The sequence below is a fragment of the Natrix helvetica genome, assembly GCF_964273705.1.
Source record: "Natrix helvetica genome assembly, chromosome: 1".
NCBI lineage: Eukaryota > Metazoa > Chordata > Lepidosauria > Squamata > Natricidae > Natrix > Natrix helvetica.
Genome location: NC_138548.1, coordinates 317,971,682 through 317,991,817, shown reverse-complemented (window position 1 = coordinate 317,991,817; position 20,136 = coordinate 317,971,682). Strand labels below are relative to the sequence as shown.

At 38.0% G+C, this 20,136-nt stretch overlaps 1 protein-coding gene across 1 annotated transcript in view; it reads right to left on the bottom strand.

Annotated features, from left to right (window-relative positions):
- The window catches only part of PLXND1 (plexin D1), a 164,974-nt gene that overhangs the window by 83,744 nt on the left and 61,094 nt on the right, over positions 1-20,136 (bottom strand). Inside the window, exons 9-12 of the mRNA XM_081939433.1 lie at positions 9,863-9,967; positions 7,948-8,043; positions 6,038-6,131; positions 4,146-4,309 (exon numbers count right to left, since the gene is read on the bottom strand). Coding sequence (XP_081795559.1) covers positions 4,146-4,309; positions 6,038-6,131; positions 7,948-8,043; positions 9,863-9,967 — 459 coding nt within the window. The remainder of the gene's footprint in view (positions 1-4,145; positions 4,310-6,037; positions 6,132-7,947; positions 8,044-9,862; positions 9,968-20,136) is intronic.

Sequence of the window (20,136 nt, the reverse complement as noted above, 5' to 3'; positions counted from 1 at the left end):
CGTATTCTGCCCCATACATCCCTGCGACCAATCCGCTCGCACAGAGAGGGCCTCCTCCAGGTGCCGTCCACTAGACAGTGTCGGGGGGCGGCGCCTAGGAGTAGAGCCTTCTCTGTGGCGGGCCCAGCCCTGTGGAATGACCTCCTTCCGGATATTAGGAATACCTCTGACCTCCGCTCCTTTCGTATTAAGCTTAAGACCCACCTATTCCAAGTAGCTGGCCTGGCTCAACTTTGATCTAACCATATCGCTCCTGACGGGTTTTTAATTGGGTATTTTAATTATATTTAATTATTTAGGGGTTTTTTAATCACTGTATTCTAATTGTTTTTTATTCATCAGCCGACCTCCTCCTTGTGTATGTCTCGGTATATGTCTCTGTTATATGTTTGTTTTGTCCACATATTTATTTCATATGTTTCATTGTACGCTGCCCCGAGTCCTTCGGGAGAGGGTGCGGCTAAGAAATAAATATTTATTTATTATTATTATTATGTATTTGCAGCAAATGCAAGTTTAGGAAGGAATCCTTTCCTTTCAGTACATATAAATGACATTTCAAAGAAGCATCTATTACCATACAAATAGTCCTCAACTTACAATGGTTCATTTAGTGACTGTTCGAAGTTGCAACGGCACTGAAAAAAGTGACTTATGACCATTTTTCAAACTTACAACCATTGCAGCATCCCTAATGGCCATGTCATCAACGTTCACTTGCTTAGCCACTGCTTCATATTTATGACTGTTGCAGTGTTCAATGTCAATGACCTTTTATAACCTTCTTACAAGCAAAGACAATAGGGAAGCCAGATTCACTTAACAACCATGTTACTGACTTAACAACTGCAATGATTCACTTAACAACAATGGTAAGAGAGGTGTTAAAACGGAGCAAAACTCACTTAACAAACATCTCACATTAGCAACAGAAATTTTGGGCTCAATTGTGGTAGTAAGTCGAAGACTACCTGTATTACCTGAGATTTTTGAAAACTTTCAAAGAAAGCACGATAATCTGGGCACTCAAGTATCATTTTTACCCATCCCTCCAGCTCATAGAAAAATATAATTAAAGGAAAGAAGAACACTACAAGTCAATAACTTTGCAAATAGTATCAACAGAAGAGATTGGATAAGATGGTTATGCGTGCTGTTCACATTCCTGTGGATACTTCATGGTGCATCTTGCTGCACATGTATGTGTTGTTGTTTTTATCTCTTTTCTGCTTTTTCTTCTTTTGGACTTCATGTATAAAATAAGGAATTGCTCTGATGAGCATGGGCATGTAGGGTTACCCACCATTTTTTTTGTTCTATGTGCCATTGAGTACTAAAAAGCTAAATTTAAAATTAGTTTCTGAATCATGACTTCGGTTTCCAAATCAGTCTTGGAGGCTAGCTCCTTATTTTGGCCTGCAATATAACCTAACTGTGTAGCCAAAAGCTTCATTTTTTAAGTGAAAGCAGTTATTGGTGAATTATGGGTTCCAGGTGAGATTCAAGGGAAGATAATCACCTCTACTGCTTTCAATAGGTAGAGAAGAATAGGCTGTTAGAAAAGCTGAAGAAGACATTACTGAAAAAAAAACTGCAAAGCTATTTTTATTCCTGTATCATTAAAGATACCAGAGACAGAGAAAGTGGCTAATTTGGAATTGCTTTTTTTAAATGATCCTTTTCATGATTGAAACCAATTAAAAACTTCAATGGAAGCAATACATTTGTTGCCCAAATCTTCTGATAAGAGCATGGTGGAGTTAAAAGAAATAGCTATTGTCTCTCACAAAGCAAGACCAAATTAACTCAAAAGTGCTGATAAACAAGGTACTAAAGATGTTGAAAGGGAATGATGATTACCTGGCTGATAAAGATACTTGAGGGAAAAAGATCTTAGTGGTAAATTGGAAACAAAACATGAGGCAACAGCATGATATGACTACAAATGAGAGTGAGATGGGTGGTATCTTCATGTAATATAAACAAACAAACAAAGTTAGTTACTTAATTTTTGGCCACATCTCAGCATTATTTCAAATCATCATTGTTCCATTTTAATCTGATTTGACCATTCTACATCTTGAATAGAGCAACTAGTTTTGCATAGAGCAGCGGTCTCCAACCTTTCCCCAATCTTGGCGGCCTGGCCAGCGGGGAGAGAGGGGATGGTTCCATGATAGCAGTAGGTGCACAGCTGCTGCTTACAAAAATGGAGCTTCACACTTGCTTGTGCAAGTGGAGGTGTGCATGCAGTTGCCCACCTCTCACACAGCTCAGTTCCAAATGGCCCACGGCCCACTAGTGGGTCATGACCCAGGGATTGGGGATCTCTGGCATAAAGTACCATAATTTAAAAAGGATTCAATGGTATTGGAACAGCATATTGCAGAGAAGTGTAACAAGAATGATCAGGAAATCGAAATCTATTAAGAGAAATTGAAGGAGCTGACTGTTTAGATCAGGGATGTCAAACTCGTGGCCAACAGGCTGGATGCGTCATACACCGGGCACACTAACCCCCAATTTAGCGAAGGGGGAGAAAAAGTCACGATATGTCATGTGACGACAATGTGATGCCGCGAGTTTGACACTCCTGGTTTAGACTTAAGATGACTGGGTTAGATATGACAGCATTCTTCAAATATTTGAAAAGGTATCAAGTAGAAGAAGGTCCTGTCCTTTCCCATTCCAGAGTGTATGACTACAATAATAGACCTAAGATACAGGAAAGTAGATTCTGACTTAGTATTAAAAAAAGTCCTAAAATAAGAACAGTGTGAGATGGAACTAATTACCCAGAAAGCAAAAGACTCTTCTTTCTTGGAAGTGTTGAAATGGAACAAAGACACGCACCTTAATAGAATCCTTTAATTTGGAGTCTGACATTAAGCAGAAGGTTAGATTCAGGGTCTCTTTCAACACTATGGTTCTATATAGAATAGAATAACAGAGTTGGAAGGGACCATGCAGATCTTCTAGTCCAACTCTATACCATTTCAGACAAAATGGTTATCAAATCTCTTCTTAAAGACGTCCAGTGTTGAAAAATTCACAACTTCTGGAGGCAAGTTGTTCCACTGATTAATTGTTCTAACTGTCAGGAAATTTCTCCTCAATTCTAAGTTGCTTCTCTCCTTGATTACTTTCCACCCATTACTTCTTGTCCTACCCTCAGGTGCTTTGGAGAATATAGCTTGACCGCCTCTTTATTTGTTTATACATTATCTCCTGAACAAAATATATTTACATGTTGACAATTGATCTTGTGTGAACGCAATTTTTTTTGTTTCAAGTAATACAGCTCTTTATTTATTTATTTTAAAAAGTTTTAATTGTTACACCCATAAAAATAGGAAATTTATGGTTGTTTGATCTTTTCCTGGATGAAAGCTAGTGTTTGGAAGATTTGAACTGGTATAATGCCATACAACTTTAATGAATCTGGATCGTTTAAAGTGGAAGGAATGACATATAGTTTCCCTTAAAATTAATGAGCATAATTCCCATAAACAGGAACACACTTTTTAATCCAGTTATAGATTCCCATCTCAGGCTTCAGGAGACATCTCATTTGAAAACCGTGTTCCATGATTTTCCTTTCTTATAAAATATATTATGTTTATATGACCATTCATTGATTCTATCATTTACAGCAAGCTTAACATATCTATTACAAAGATCAAAATTCAGATTCCTGCTTCATCCTCCATTCATGACACTCAATTCTCAATTCTGCCCAAAGATAGACTCTCCACTCTTTGTCTTTTACTTTAAAGCCTCAGAGCCAGAGATGGTATTCAGCAGGTTCTGACCAGTTCTGGAGAACCGGTGACGGAAATTTGGAGCAGTTTGGAGAACTGGTAAATACCACCTCTGACTTTCCCTGCCCCCATCTATTCCCTGCCTCCTGAGTCCCAGCTGATTGGGAGGAAATGGGAATTTTGCAGTAACCTTCCCCTGGAGTGGGGTTGGAATGGAGATTTTACAGTATCCTTCCCCTGCCACGCCCACCAAGCCACGCCCACCAAGCCACACCATGCCATGCCCACCAAGCCACGCCCACAGAACTGATAGTAAAAAAAAATGAATCCCACCACTGCTCAGAGCTGAAATACAGAGAATATTGCAGTGACTCCAAGTTTTACCTTCCTAATTTCAGGAGGAGGACACATGGCTGGAATCTGGGAGGCTTCAGTATTTAGTCTGCAGTTAGAAGTGATCTCGCTCCAAATGCACTGATGACCAAGATCTTCTCTCCCAAGACACTGAGAGCAATCAGCACTTCCAATTGCACAATTATAAATCTCCACTGAAAAAAACAGATAACATATGATAAAATTGAAACATACATGATCCTTCCCCCTTTCCAGCAACATAACATTTAAAATCCGACAGAAGAATAAGAGTTTGTACAAGAGTTTTCTGCTGTAATCCTAAAGCTTTCCCAGTAATTCTTGGCACTTCTCCCTTCTACGGGATAATTTAGTACTTAAGCATTCCCTCTGTCACACTGTGCTGTTTTTAAAATTCTAGACCACTGTATGAGAATCAACTCTGCACTACAGCATCCAGTTAGAAGAAAAAAAATGTATTTTTTCAATAGCAAACATTGTTTAAAATGCTCAGTGTGTTGTGAACATTTCACTAACTTGCTATCAAAAGGAAGGGAAGGGAATCAGGAAAACTTAAGTCGTGTAATGGTGACACAAGAACAGGTGTTAGTCCTTATTACAAAACTGAATCACCAGGCCCAGATGGTCTCTACCAAAGGGTTATTAAGGACCTTAAAGCTGGGAATGTGGACCTCCTAACTGAAATATGTAACCTGTTTCTACTTTTGGCCTCTGTAGTTGAGAACTGGAAGTTGGCCAATGTAACTCCAATTGTTAAGAATGGCTCCTGGGGGAAATCCAGGAAATTCTAGGCCTGTCCGTTTAACATCTGTCCTGGGGAGGATAGTGGAAACAGCTATTAAAATTATACTACCAAACATCTGGAAACACAGCCCATGCTCAAGGATACCCAACATGGCTTCACTAAGCATGATTTTGCCTAACTAATTTACTAGAGTTTATTAAACCTGTTAATAAGCATGTGGATAAGGGTGAATCAGTAGACATCAATTACATAGATTTTGAAGAAGCCTTTAATAAAGTCTCTCATCAAAGATTTTTCAGTAAGTCTTCTGGGTGAAAATTCAAGGTCCTGTTCATCATCTATAGACATCTATGGCATACGGCCAAGCTACTTCCTGTGCACAGCCTTTCTCCTATTATTTATTTTTTGCTGTACTTGTTTTTAATAAATATGGTAAGCTCCAGGTCTCTTCCTTCAAAAAAATGTAAATTTGCTGGAATCATATCATCTCAGTAGCAGTAACTACTCTGTGGAAGAGCATTCCTTGGTGTTTTGCTGTTAGCTTTCACAGGCACTGAACACCTGGCTGTTTCCTTATTCTCCAAATGTATTTCTGTATGTTAGGGAAGTACAGTAGGCATTGTTGTGGATATTACAAAGCTCCGCTAGATAAGCGATACTTCCATACATTACCAAGGTGGCATCAAAGCTTCAATCAATTTGAAACAAAATATAAAAACATCCCCAAAGTAAAATGTAAATCACCCTTAAACTATTGGATACCACATAGCTTGTACTATAATAACAAATTCCATTCCATTCCAAAATACATTTGTCCCGTATGTCTTATTGACATAAACTTAACAATATGCAGATATCCTGAAGCTGATTGAGAAAATACATTCTAAATACAATAGCAAGTGTTATTTTTATCAATATGCACAGTTTGCTAGCAACTATATGAAATCCACTTAAGACTTGTGAACAAGAACCAAGATAATTTGCATACAGATATGAATTCTGTATATTGAAATACTACATTTTTTGGCTTTAAAAACTCTAACCTACTTCAGGAGAGTATAAAATAGAAAAGACCAATTAGTGAAAAACATGTAAGCCTTTTATAGATGAAATGCTCAAATAAGAAAGTGATGAAAGGCAAACCAAATTGATGTCAAACCTGTCATCATCTGTGGACTGTCAATAAATTTTTCAGGTCTTCCTTTCAATTGAAGATTTACCAGAAATAAATGTCTTTTCTCGAAGGTATGAAGCTGCATAAAAAAAGGAGAAGAGAGTGCCTCATTTACTGAACCAGCAGACCAAAACATGTAAATTAAGTTTTTACTGTGAAGGCATTTCTGTATTACAAGATACATATTCAACAGAAGAAACCAGGAGAATGGGCTAAACAAATACCATACAGATAATCTTCAACTTATGATCCTTTGCTTAATGACAAATTGAAGTTATGAGACTCAGGAAAAATTACTTACAACCTGTCCTTGATGTTAAAACCTCTGCCCTATCCCCATGGTCACATGATTGCATTTCGTCATTTGCAATCTTCTCTGCCAGCTTCCCCAGAAAGTTAATGTGGAAGCCACAGGGAAAGTTATAAAATGCTGTTTCTGCAAAAGAATTTCCCTTCCCCTCCATGTGGGTGGGGGACTCTTACAGAGGAACTAGAGAAACGAAGATTTTCAGGTAGCAAGTTACTCCCTAGTGGTCAGTTCTACTTGATGGGTGGAGAAGAGATCAAACCCTCAAGCACTCTACTTCTTGCTGCCATTGAACTTTGTCCTTTTTCTTTTACTGTTTACATCTATGTGGAACACTGGGAGAATATAATCAATTTATAAGTAATACCCAGTTGGGCAGCAGATGCATTGGAGATGTTTCTAGAAGACCTTGTGTCTAGAGGGTGCTACCACACCATTTTTTCTAGTAGTGGTATTCAAACATTTTAAAAGCCAGTTCTCTGCCCTAATGACCGGCTGGATGGCCATGGCCATGGTGGGAGTGTCCAAAGGGTATGACAGGCAGCACTCGGCTTCCTACACCCCCCCAGGAGCAAAAACAGGCTTTGGGAAAGGGGGCCTAGTAGGCCTCCCTGCAGCTTCCTGGGAGCAAAGAGGGGCTGGGGGGTGCTCCACCCCCCTGTGCTCTATTTTGGGCCTAGTAGGCCTCCCTGCAGCCTCTTGGGAGCAAAAATGGGCCATAGAGGGGATGCCCAACCCTCCCCCCCTTGCCCCATTTTGGGCCTAGTACTGGCTAGGACCTGGGAGCCAAAAACGGGGCACATGGGGACTCCTGGAAGGGAAGGGGCAGGAAGGGAAGGGGCTGGCCAGCAATTTAACAACTGGTTTTCCTGAACTGACCTGAACCGGCTGAATCCCACCACTGATTTTATCTTAATTCCTAGACCACTACGATATACTCTACATAGGGAGTGCCTATGAAAATCATTCAAAACCTTCAGCAGCAGCCCATGTAGCATACTGAAGTTCACTTATATAACACTACCATTATGGGAATTGCTCTAATTATCAATCAATTTTTGAACGCAACCTAAGATGCTGGACATCACTTTGGAAAACCTATGTCGCACTGGGCCTGTACACTTCTGAGACTATTTTCTCGGAGTGAAACTGTGTGTCTGGTGAGACATAGAGAGAAGGCTTGATGTAGGTTCTACCACCAAAGAAATGAAGGGATCCAGCAGTTGAGTTAGTGAAAACTACCTATGGACCATCCTCTTTCTATTGTGTTTCTGGACCGTGGAAAAAACACTCAGGGTGAAGAAATCATTTGAATGCATCAGATTTATTCTAATTTTTGTTGCGAGCTGATTTTTTCGGTTAATTTTGATCATTCTTGAATCAGCATGTTGTAAACCTCTTTGGAAATGTATGGTGTATAAACAGGATAAATTGAAGTTCCTATTAGAAAGAGCAACTGTGGAACGGAACATACATAGTTCATGGAGCTACACTATACTGAAATTTTAGGTGGAAAGTATGGTCTGTGACATGTATTTATAAGCGGAAAACTCTAAAAATATTAAAATAATCATACTCATGAACTCACCAACACATTAGTACACTGAACAGCAGATGCATTTAGCCACTGAGCTTCAAATATCCTATCATTTTCAGTTTCAAAGTGACACTCCAAAGGCATTTCCTAAACAGTAAAAATGTAAGGAGAAAACTGTAGAATAATAATATTTTACATACTTTCTAACGGAAAAGGGATTATTTTTAGGTATTTATTTTCTTATACATTGATAAATCAATGAGCTAGGTTATGAACTCAATTAGTGAATATCATTTATTATAACAGCAATAATAGTAACGATTATGCACCTTAATTCCAGCAATTTTGTTGAAATAACTAAACATTTTACATATTTTAAATTAAAATATATTCAATTTCCCATAGCTCAGAGATGGGCCTCCCAAATATATGAATAGAAGAAATACATATTTGAATAAATGATAATATCCTAGTTAAATGTTCTCATAATTACAAAATATTCCTGCCTATGGTGTTAAAAGGTGATGTCAGTAAAATTAGACAAAAATAGACACACAATCCAGCAATCCAATTTACTGTATATTTGTAAATAGTTTCATAGGAAGGCAAGAAATAACATGTATTTCAATTATTGAAAGTTTCACTATCATGTCTTAAATTTTCAGCTTTAAATCCAGTAGTTAGATATTTGTAAATTCCTTCTGTTTGGAACTGAATCTAACATACAGTATATCACACCTCTTTTCCTACATACTGACAACCAAATGATCTTTTCAAAAGTGCATTAATAACATTGTATTTTTTACTCCTACTTAGCAATCACTCAAAGAATAGGAACAATACATGAATATTTGAAGAGATAATGAAGAAAGAGAGACTATACAGTCAGATTATTAGAAACTTCCCTTTGATGTCATCCCAATCAAAAATTTCCCCAATGTAGCATGAGTCAGTATTTAGATAGGCAAAAGGGGGAATCTTCTCCTTCATTAATTGAAAGACATAGGATGATAACTTTAAAATTTTGGATCTTGGTTCAATTTCTAGGATAGATTTCACCAGGGATGGGCTTTAAAAAATTCACCAATGGGTCCTCTGCCCGGTTGCTGGGTGGGCGTGGCCATGGTGGGCATGGCCTAGTTGGCCTCCTGCACCATGGAGAGGGGGGCATTTTTGCCTTCCCCAGGCTCTGGAGGCTTTCCTTGAGCCTCTGAGGGCGAAAACTGCCTCCCCTGAGCTCTAGAGGACCTCCAGAGGCTGGAAATGGGCCTGTTTCCGGCCTTCTGAAACTTCCAGGAGGCCCGCTTTTCCCTCTCCCCAAGCCTCCGGGTGAGCCCTGCATTACCTCACATCCAAAACAGGCCGCGTGGAGACTCCTGGGAGGGGAGGGGTGGGATGTAGTAGATAGGGCAATCAGGGGTGGGATTTGGAGGTTCTCCGAACAGGCCATAATGTTAGCTACAGGTTCTCCCGAACCCGGGCAAACCCATAGCAGCCCACCCCTGGTTTGCTACTTTCTGCTTTTAACAAGCTGCATTTCTCTTTTTTCAGTCATGCGGATATCCAAAAATCAGTATGGCAAACGTCTCTTGTGAGAACTGTATGCCTGCAAAATTCACTGGGTGAATTTTATCAGGAAAAAAGATTTTTCAAGTTTAGAAGTACATTTTCCCCGCAAATAAACCTTTTGAAATATTATGAATGCGTATATGACTATCATTGAATTACATATAAGACATTTCAAGTAAATGCTCTTTATGGAGCATATTCTTTTTTTCCTTCTTAGCCTCAGTCACTTGTCGTTCTTCTGTTAAGGTCCTCAGAATGACTATGTTGTTATTGCTAAGGGAAAACCCATGTCATATATTAACTTAATTTAATAATCTCAATTATCTGACTTAGGTTCAAACATAGGATCTACACTTCTTTCTTCTCTTTCTTTTACAAAGTCTATTTACTTTATTACCTTTATAAAAGCAGCATTTCTCAAAGTGATTGTAATCTCCTGAAAAGTCCCTGTGGATACTGGTGCAAGAGAAACAGGCACAATCTGTGGACAATCAGTACTGTTCTGTATTTCAGGAAACAAGTGAAAGAATTGAAGGTCAGTGTGGAAAAAATGCAACCTTCTTAACATTGAGATAGCAGAACCAAGCTACAAAAATGGGTGTTGTCACAAGTTATTCTTATTAGCTTAAAGCACTCCCACATTGATAATTCTTTACATAATAGAAATAGTATTTTATTTTAGTATAAAATAAGTTCTACTATAATCTATGATCTTATTTCTAGAAAGTATACTAAATAATTGCCTGCATTAATATAATGTTTCCCGAATTTTCAACTTTAAAAGTACACTGGGAAATAGTGTAAATTGTGAACTTAATGGACAGATGCCAAATGAATGTTTGGTAAGAAATGACACCTTTGCTTGCACAATCTCAGCACTTATTAGTGTGAAAGCAAAAGAAACTTCACCAACATTCTCCCTAAGGTGTGAAACTTGATTGGCTTGTGATATTTCTTTTTTTCTTCATTATATATCCATAGATGAACACTCAGCTTTCTGTCTTCAGGCAACTCTGTTATCAATCTGGGATTTTTCACAGTGAAATTAATTTGTTCACAAATTAAATGGAAAACCATATGCTCTCCTCAGCTGTCAATATGAAGTAGCTTCTATACCCACTGTTTCATCAGATGAAAATAATCGAATGATGCTAACAAAGATACAGTGTGTTTTGTATAGAATCAGATAGAGTCTTCACAGGTATTTCCGGGTTCATACTGAATCCTTGAATTGGAGTGCAGCTCAGGTGAAGGTGTTTTTGGAGGTCCATCATCACACTCCACAGAAGCAAGGCTGATACGTCAACTATAACATTATCAGAATATAGTGTGATTGCTTGTATCCAGAGTATATTGCTGCAGAAACTCTACACCAGTGTTTCTCAAACTTGGCGACTTTAAGTCCTGTGGACTTCAACTCCCAGAATTCCCCAGCCAGCTATGCTGGCTGGGGGATTCTGGGAGTTGAAGTCCACAGGACTTAAAGTCGCCAAGTTTGAGAAACACTGCTCTACACTATTCCTCCTCTTCAGGAAGGCTTCAGACATTTGAATTTGAGAAGAACAGCTCACATTAGACATTGGAAGCTATGATATGCTAAGGAGACAAGATACCAGTTTCTGCATCCAGTGCACTAGCTACTCATTTGCTGCTATGTTTGATTCAAATGACTGGCTTTGTTTTCTAAAATCAGGTTTAGGATGGCATCTGGCCACAATTTTTCAAATGTATTGCAAGGTTTCCTACTATTTTGAGATATATGTTATTATGCATATAGCAAAGCTCCAAAACAGAATCAGTTTATATCAGATATATTAAAATATCCATTATGAAGAATGTAGCCTTTGGTTTATATCGAAACCTTTAGAGGACACCCCAAAATTATGGAATTTCCTGTTTTGGGAAGTATTTTAAAGAACGCCTGAATTTTGTTTTCTTTTGGTTGGTCTTCAATGATAAAAAGAGTTGCATTTCAGATTTTATTATTCTGCACTGAAGTACTTTATAATTTTCATATTACAAAAAGATGACTTAAAAGATTATTGTACTCTTAACTTATTACTGTGGTTTTGTTTTGTTTGGTAGCTAATTTTTTTAAAAAAATAGAAGTTGATATGGATTTAATTGCTTTAGTATTTTTAGAATGTCTTGAGAAAAGAACTTCAACTTAAAGATTTATATATTAAGTAAATACACCAATGAGACAAATAAAGAAGAGGATATAAGCCAATTTGATCAGGAACTTATTGTAGCCATTACATCAGGGGTGTCAAACTCAAGGCCTGGGGGCTGCTCCAGCCTGTGGGGTGCTTAATTTAGATTTCTCATAAAATATGGGAACAAAATGATATTTCAGGGATCAAAAATGTAATACAAATTAAAAACACTGAAATTGCTGACATAATGAGAGTTTTGGAGGTGTGTATGTATGCCCCCCATCAAATCACTACTAAATTCAAAACCATTAGATAATTACTTATTATTTTCTATATAATTTCAGTTAGAAAACAATGCTAAACTTAGAAGCATTCCAAAAACGCTTTATAAAGGGCCAACACATTTCAAATTTAACAATAACTAATTCAGTAAAATCCCTCTGAAAAACTTGATGTGAAAATGAGTAAGCAGATAATACAGGAGACTGTAAGAAAATGGGATCAAGGGCAAAAGACCATCAATTTCTTTAAAATCTGGAACAAACTGATTTATCTTAAACCAATTTAATAAAACCTCAAAGGAGAGATTTTATTAGGGGGTGCTTGTATCAAGAATATCTTTTCTTATGAAGTTGCAAATTATTGTGGCGCTCTCTAGGTGACAGACAGGAAAAGCACATTCTCTGACAGATATCCCACTATTAAAACTTAACATGGGCTTTGTATGCCTTTATAGGTAGCTTCAGAGCAGGTATTATATGCTCCAATTGCCCATTCTGTAGTAACCCATCATGAAGTACACTGTCATAATCAAATGCAGATGTTCCAAGTATAAAGAACATATAGCGAAGTTAATCCTATCTAGGAACAGCAAAGCTAATGAACCAGCTATAGCTGAAAAAAAGCCATTCCTTGTTCAGATATGGGTCTCTATGTTCTGATAAATGTTCCACTTTGGTGGTGGGGGAACGGTATAGACTTGAATATTCTTGATTCCAAATCTGATTTCTCTGCTCCCTAAGAAGTATATTATTCCTAAGCCAGTGCAGTGGTATAAATAGCATTTCCAATTTTATTTATTTATTAAATAAATAAATGCCGCCCATCTCCCCAATAAGGGGACACTGTTATTTCTCTTATTTCTGTGTAACATCATTCAACTATTCAAACTTTCAAGCAGAAAATGAAAGGTAATTCCACAATGTAAAAATCTCTCTCACCATTCTTCCCCCAGATATATAATTTAAGTATAAGTAAATGGATCAGATTTAGGATTTATGATAAAGAGGCTTGGGTTATCTAAAAGAAGAGGGAGGGAGAAACAACCTAACTTTGCTATATTTTTCTCCAAAATATCCTATTAAAACAATTACAACCCAATATGTATGGATTACATTAATTGAGAAAACAGTTTTCAATGATGGACAATAATTTTTCTTCTGCTGTCATTAAATAGTTTGAGACAAATAGAGCGAGACAAATGGAAAATTAAAACTTAAAGGGGTGAGCAATGTTCTCCATCTTAAATGCTACAAACATTTGCAAGAAGAAAATGCCTCTTGTTTGATTATTCCTGTCTTATCAATAAACTTAAAATGCTTCCTTCATGAGGGGGAAAAAACCCTTATTTTAGTACTTTCAGAGGACTGCAAGTAAAGAAGTAATTTGACAGAATGGCAGCATTCTGATCCATAATCCTCAATTTGAACAAAAGCAAATCCAGAAAAGAAGGGAATGTCTGCATACTTGATATAAAAGCAACCACTTCAGTTGCTAGAAAAAGAAACACTACAGAGTCATTTAGCTATCTACAATTCCATCTCCTGCCTTGTGAAAATTTAGTGTGTCTTTCATTTGGGGGGTGACACAGGGGGAAAAAATTGAATGTTGAAAAAATTCCTTTTTGTGTATGTTCAGTCTGGCTAATTCCATTATCATCATTCTTCCATTTTCCAGTGACACTATAGATCTTTGCTTACAAGAGGAAATGTCAAGTGCTTTAGCTGAAAAATAGATAAAGCATCAAACCACAAAAAACCATTACCCAAAATATCACTGAAAAAGGGGAAAAATGAAGCCCTGCTTTTTAAAACCTCTCTGAATTGCTTAGTTCCCAGTTCATTTAAAATGCTATTAGTCTTTCCTGCAAATTAATGGTTGCTCTCCTACATCAAGAAGTAGCAAAATTAACTATCATTGAAAATGATAGGATTCTACAACTGTCAGAACAAATAATACAGGGCACTGGCTGCTGAACTTAAAAACACTTGCACTTTCAGTTATTATAATGCTTTAAAAATCTTCACTTAGACTGGCAAAGCCATTTTCTCTGCAATCCAAATTCAACATGTCCCATATGTACATAAAGCTTTAGTTGCAAGGAAGGGCTTCTCTTCAGTAGGATGAAAGCAGTTTTGCTGTGCTCATAATAAGGGAATGAGGAAGAATAATGGAATTGAAGACCAGAATGAGTTTTTTTCTACCAAACAAGCTAAGGAACAGTGCTAATAGCTCTCTCTTCTAAACTAACCCTCCCCACCAAGTCAAAAAACCTCTATCTATTTGAATCAAAGTTATTGCTACTTAAATATATGCTTAAGGTCCAAGGTTTGACATTTTAAAACCTCTTAAAAGGACAGGTTACTATAAATGAGTGCTGTTCTGAATTTTCATTAGGTCCTATTTCAGTTTTGAAAATTGTAATGCTGAGATTTGTCCCAAAGTAAATTAAAAACTCTTTGGGGTGCTTGATTGTTTTCTTGCAGACGTTTCATTACCCAACTAGATAACATCTCCAGTGCTTTTTCCACACCAAGCAATGAAAAATAGGCTCTGAGTTTTAAAATGGCACTTGCAATTTTAATATGTAAAAGTCCTCTTCTTTTTGTAAAGCATTTGCTAAAGTGAGGAAGAATTACCATGACCTAGTTTACATTTAAAGGTGTATAACAAATGAAGAACATTTTATTGTTAAAAATGTCTGTAAAGCAGAAATGGTTATTAAAGATAATCACTAACAAGCCCAGTGTTCACTTCCAATGTGTGTTAAGGGTTAATCTACTAAATCCTAACTCAGCTGCTCCCTTTCTATGCTTCAGTCTTTTGTTTTCAGTCTAAGGAAATCAACTGAATGCTGCAAACCATGCATACTTGTGTTTAATCACTCTAGCAACTACATTCTAGATGGACGAACCTGGTATATTCAGCTCCACAGCGGGTACGGCTACCTGATTGTACCTGAATTGGAAAATGCCATTGCACATTTGGTGTTTAATCCTTTAGAAATCTATTACTAAGATTTCTGTACTTAAACAGTGCTTATGATCTGAGACTGCGAAGCTGCTTTCCCAAAAGGCTCTAATTATTGCAACTAGACAGGTTTTAAAAAATGCCCTCGGGACATTGAAATCAGGAGAAACAACATGATGGATACAACGCAATAAGCAGGAGAGGATTGTGCCACAGACAAGCAACTGATCAAAACATGCTTCATATTTACTGTATGATTCTCCAATACTGCAGAACACCAAGAAACAAGGGATGAATACCTAATTGGATCTAATACAAATGTATACATTATATTTAGTTTTCAGGTGAATCTGGGATGTCACCATTACTTTTAATTGACATAAATATTTAAAATAGATAAGTTAGTTAATACACGTACCTTTGGTATAATTTGGTGTAATTTCTAATTTGATGAGATGTACATTTCCTAAAAGCACCCTAAACGTAGCTTTTAATGCTTATTTTTACAATAAAGTAGCCTATTCTTAATCAGAGTAGTAATGGTGTCTATGACATAGCTAGATTAAAGCCTTTGGGAAGTCTAATTGCTGATGTTGCCATTGATTTATTATGTGCTATCAAGTTGGTGTTAACAGCCATAGATAGAGGATGTGAGGATATTTTGACCCCAAGTTGTGAAGACAGAATTACAATGAGAACAAAGAATGTAAAAAATATGAACAGGAGGAAGCTCAACAGTGAAACATGAAATGAACACAATGAAATGAAATGACAATTTAGGCATCATTGCATTGAAATGAACTGAAATTAGACACTTTCAATCAGAAGGTCATATTCATTATGACAGAGGATGCAAATAAGGAATTATATTATTTTTAAAATCATGAAGGATATAAGCAAAGACAGTACCCGGGTACAATGAAGTCAATGATCAAATAATATCAGTTCTTTATCATGAGAATTATTCAGGTTGATGCTCAAACAACTGACACGAAGAAGAGATTGATATCTCTTATTATTAAGGTCAATCTCAAATTGGTAGAACACGCAAGCAAGATGTGGTGTTTGTGGTTAAAGAGAGGAATGCCAAAGTTGGAAACAATAAGGAAGAAAATGTAGTTGAAGTGTTTGGCCTTGGGAACAGAAATGAATGCAGGAGAAAGACCTTCAGCTTCTTCAAGCAGTGATTTCTTCAGTGCTAACACACTCTTCAAACAGCAAAAGACATCATCAAATGAAATACACTGAAATCAAAGTTGATTATATTATTGGGACAAGGAGGTGGAAAGATCAATCATAATGTCAACATTGTGCTAAGTGAGTGTTCTACTATGGAACACATTACAATCTGCTCATGTGTAAGTTCCAGGTCAAGGCTTTTTTCTCTGATGTGATCTTGAGCATGTGACAACCCATTTCAAAAACACTGGGAATTGCTTTAAAGGCTGGAACTTTCAGACACCACATTATTGGGGATCAATTGAAAAGAGACCGTCAAACATGAAAAAAACAGAAGAAAGCAAATTGGACAGTGGAACCAGTCAATAAGAGAAGAGTAGCCAAAGCCAAGAAAAGCAGAGAACCTAGGAAGAAAGTATGGTACTATAGAGATATAGGGGGTCCCAAAGGGACAGAACACTAGATTTTCTCCAGTTAATGACATATTTGGAATAAAAAAGGTAAAGGTAAATGTTTCCCTTTGTCCAGTCCCGTTCTAGGGAGCAGTGCTCATCTCCATTCAGTTAACCATATCTGGATTTTAAAAAAAAACTTTGGGAGAAAAGATTTCTGGTTGAAGGAGAACCTTATCTCTGGTAAGAAGGTATAGATGATACAGAACTAATCTATTTGATATACTAAAATCACTGTTTCAAGCCATTCAGTTTTCAGCAATAGAAGCTCTAAATGTCAAGCTGCCAGCAGCTTAAAGGACTACAGGAGGACTGCAGTAAAGTCATTTCTCCATCATAAGAATAGGAAGGAACAAGTTATACACATTAAACATAAATCTCTTGACAAAAGAATTCATCGGAAGCTTCTGCAGAGAAAGAGTTATTACGGATTTCCCAGTATTCATAATTCAGAACCCAATTTCCAATCTCATTTCAATAATGTATAAATTTGGCATTCTATCTGGTTATTTTATAACTTGGAACAAATCAGTCTTGATGCCACTGGATCCCCAGTAATAATGTATTAAGCGATCAGATTTGTTCTGACTCCTTTGGTTATCTTGGTATTTCTATTAAAGCTTCTCAACTGGTAAATTGGACCCTACCCAGATTTGCATGCAAATGAAAGAAGATATAAACAGATGGTTTTGTATTTCTCTGATCAGAGTAAAAGAGACCATCTCACCAATCTAGTCAAACTTTCTGGGATTTTTAATCAGATATATAGAACTAGTAATGACTGCTGGAGTGTTCCAACAACTTTTTTCAGTCTGCCGCAGGAACCAATAAGAAGACAGGGGAGCTTCGATGATGCCTCTGTGAGTCTGAGGAGTTTCAGCTGTTAGCAGTAGCTGCTTTGCATATAGCTGTAGATCCAGAGAAGGAAGAGTCCTTCCAAAAGAGATATGCTTATAGGATTAAAAAAAAAGTCTGAAACGTTGTTCTAGGATTCTTTGAAGTGTTGGTCAACTAGAGTTAGAGTCTGCAAACAAGTTCTGCAATAAATGAGGCAAAGCACTAGGTATAAGAGATAAGTCCAATGGAAGCAAGCTTAAAATGAAAAACCTGGTGAGTTTTGTCATATTTGGGGAGAGGGGAATTTGGGAAAAGCAGCAACGACACAGCAAACAGCAGCAGTGAACGGCAGCAGCAGTCCCGGCTGCCTGGAACAGCTGATCAGTGGCGTGCTGAGAGGCGGAGAACCAGCCACCGACCAGCTGTTCGGTGGTAAAGGTTCCAGTGCCTACCAGGTGGAGGCAGTGTATGATGACAACGTTTCCAGTCAACCGGCCCAGCTGATTGGCGGTGTGCCGAGATGCCGAAAATCAGCTGACTGATGGTGGCTGTAACAATGCAGAGGCAGCCCACAGAGCGGAGCTCTGGAAGACTGGTTTCTGGGAAAGACTGGAGGACTGGTTGCTGGGAAAGGAGAGCGGAGCTTTGGCAGACCGTTTGCTAGCTAAAGCTGGCCAGTCGGCTACCGGCTGGTGATTGGATGGCTGGAGGCATGTCCAGGTGGAGAGGGTGTGGACACCGCTTACATAAGATGCTGGGAGACAGTAACTCTCAGCGCTGACTTTACACTGAACTTTAGCAGGATTTAATTTGTGCTGAGACCCCAACCTGAATAAAACTTGATTCTGTTTCACAGTTTCCAGAGCGATTGTGGTTCTGTTTAGCCAGGTCTGGAGCTTGGACCATTGAGGCACCTGAGAAAAATCAGAGACTCTTCAGGGACTTAAGAAACAGAGCTAAGCACTACCACCAAGAATAAACAGTTGGGTGGAGTAAATATTGCCAGGCCTATAGCACAGGTGTATATCCTTAGATTTGATCAATATCAAAGCTGCAGTAAATGGTACTGATTGAGGAACAACATATGTAACTTGAGACAGAGAATAAGATGAAAATGGTGAATTCTCAAAGGAAAGGGAATAGAAGAGTGATAGGGATCATACTTATAAAAGTACTTGTAAGGATGGTATACTGGAGAGTTCCAATTTAAGAGTAAAAAAGATTATTGAAAGGAGCCTCCAATTGGCTTTTCACATCTATTTCAGAAGAAATTCTTCCCCATCTCTAAGCATTAGGAAAGGAAGAAGAAAATAGTCTGGTAATTTTAGATCCAACTCTTCTGACAACTTTATTCTGTTAATTAAAGTAACCAACAGAAATAGAATGAGTAAGACTAACATAGTTAGGCATATAAGATGTAAGCCTGCTTTTAAAGACAATATTTGTGTGGCAATAGTTAAGGCAGCCTAGTTAGGAGCAGTTGTAGGTATGTTCAAAGCAAGAAACAGAAATAAAGGTGAAGATGTACACTGACACAAGCCCCAAGAGTGAATGGCACCCTGCTCTGGAAGGGGTTTCATCAGTAACTTTGCTCAGGTGCAGCTGACTCAGGTAGTAGAGTCTCCAAGGCTTATGACAACTTATGGCAAGCATGGACCTGACCCAAGTAATCAAAAGACTCACATATACAGATGGGAGAGGGACATGCTAGACCTAGTTATTTTTACTTGAGGCAGCTGCAATATGATGTGGGAGCAGAGGATATTACCATCAGTCCTTTGCCATGGTTCTGACTGCCTTTTGACTAACTCTTCCCACCATAGAGAGGTAAGATTGATCTGCTACAATCTAACTAATATAGCATTACAAAGATAACTGGATTTTCCCCTAAGGATCTGATTAGTGGTTTAAGTGAGGCTTGGTCACTGCCTGGAATGGGCTTGTCTTGGTCTGGATTGCTCCTATGTAGCCCGGGGTGGGTTCAGATAGGTTCGGGCGAACCGGTAGTTCTAGCGATCAGTTGGCCCCACCCACCTGCCCCTGCGCTAGTCTGTCCTATATTTCCTTTGTTTGAAGGCCAGCTGATAGGCGCGGCAGAGTATATTGCCACGCCTCAGCTGTTTTACTCACCAGGGGTGCAGTAGAAGGTAAGTTCTAGAGCTGTTTTCAAATGCATTGCGTGTGTGCAAAGCTCGCACTCAGCAAACCGGTTGTTATACCGGTTGAATCCCACCACTGATGTAGCCTATCACTATGAGCCAATTCTAAGATGCATCTTGGTTTTCCAAGGGACTGGAAGATGAACTATCGTAAAAGATGATGAGAGCACCATTAAAAGATACAGAGTAAACCCAATTGAGTATGAATAAAAGCCCACACTAGGAATCACATTGCAGTGATAAAGTTAGCAAAATATAATTATTTCTCTGCTCTTATCGGTCCATCGATAGCTGTACTCTTTCCCCGCTCTGGAGAGATGGCCCTTTAGATAGCTGCTATAAGAAATATTTTAAGTGTTTGATTCTTCTCTTTTTTCTGTATTTGGGTTCCAGCTGAGATTTAGGCAGAGATCGCTGGTCTGTGGGATTCACAAGTTCTTCACAGTCTCACCTCTCCCCCTCCTCAAGAGATTGCATTGCCACACCCTGACATGTCTTTAAAACCTGGCTAGAGTAGCAGATGGGCCTCTGGTGAGTTATACAATTTTTGAAACATTAGTTGTTTTTCTCCAGATATTCCTTTTTGTGTAAATTGTTTTATTTTACATTTTGTATATTTTATGCTGCACACAGTTGTAA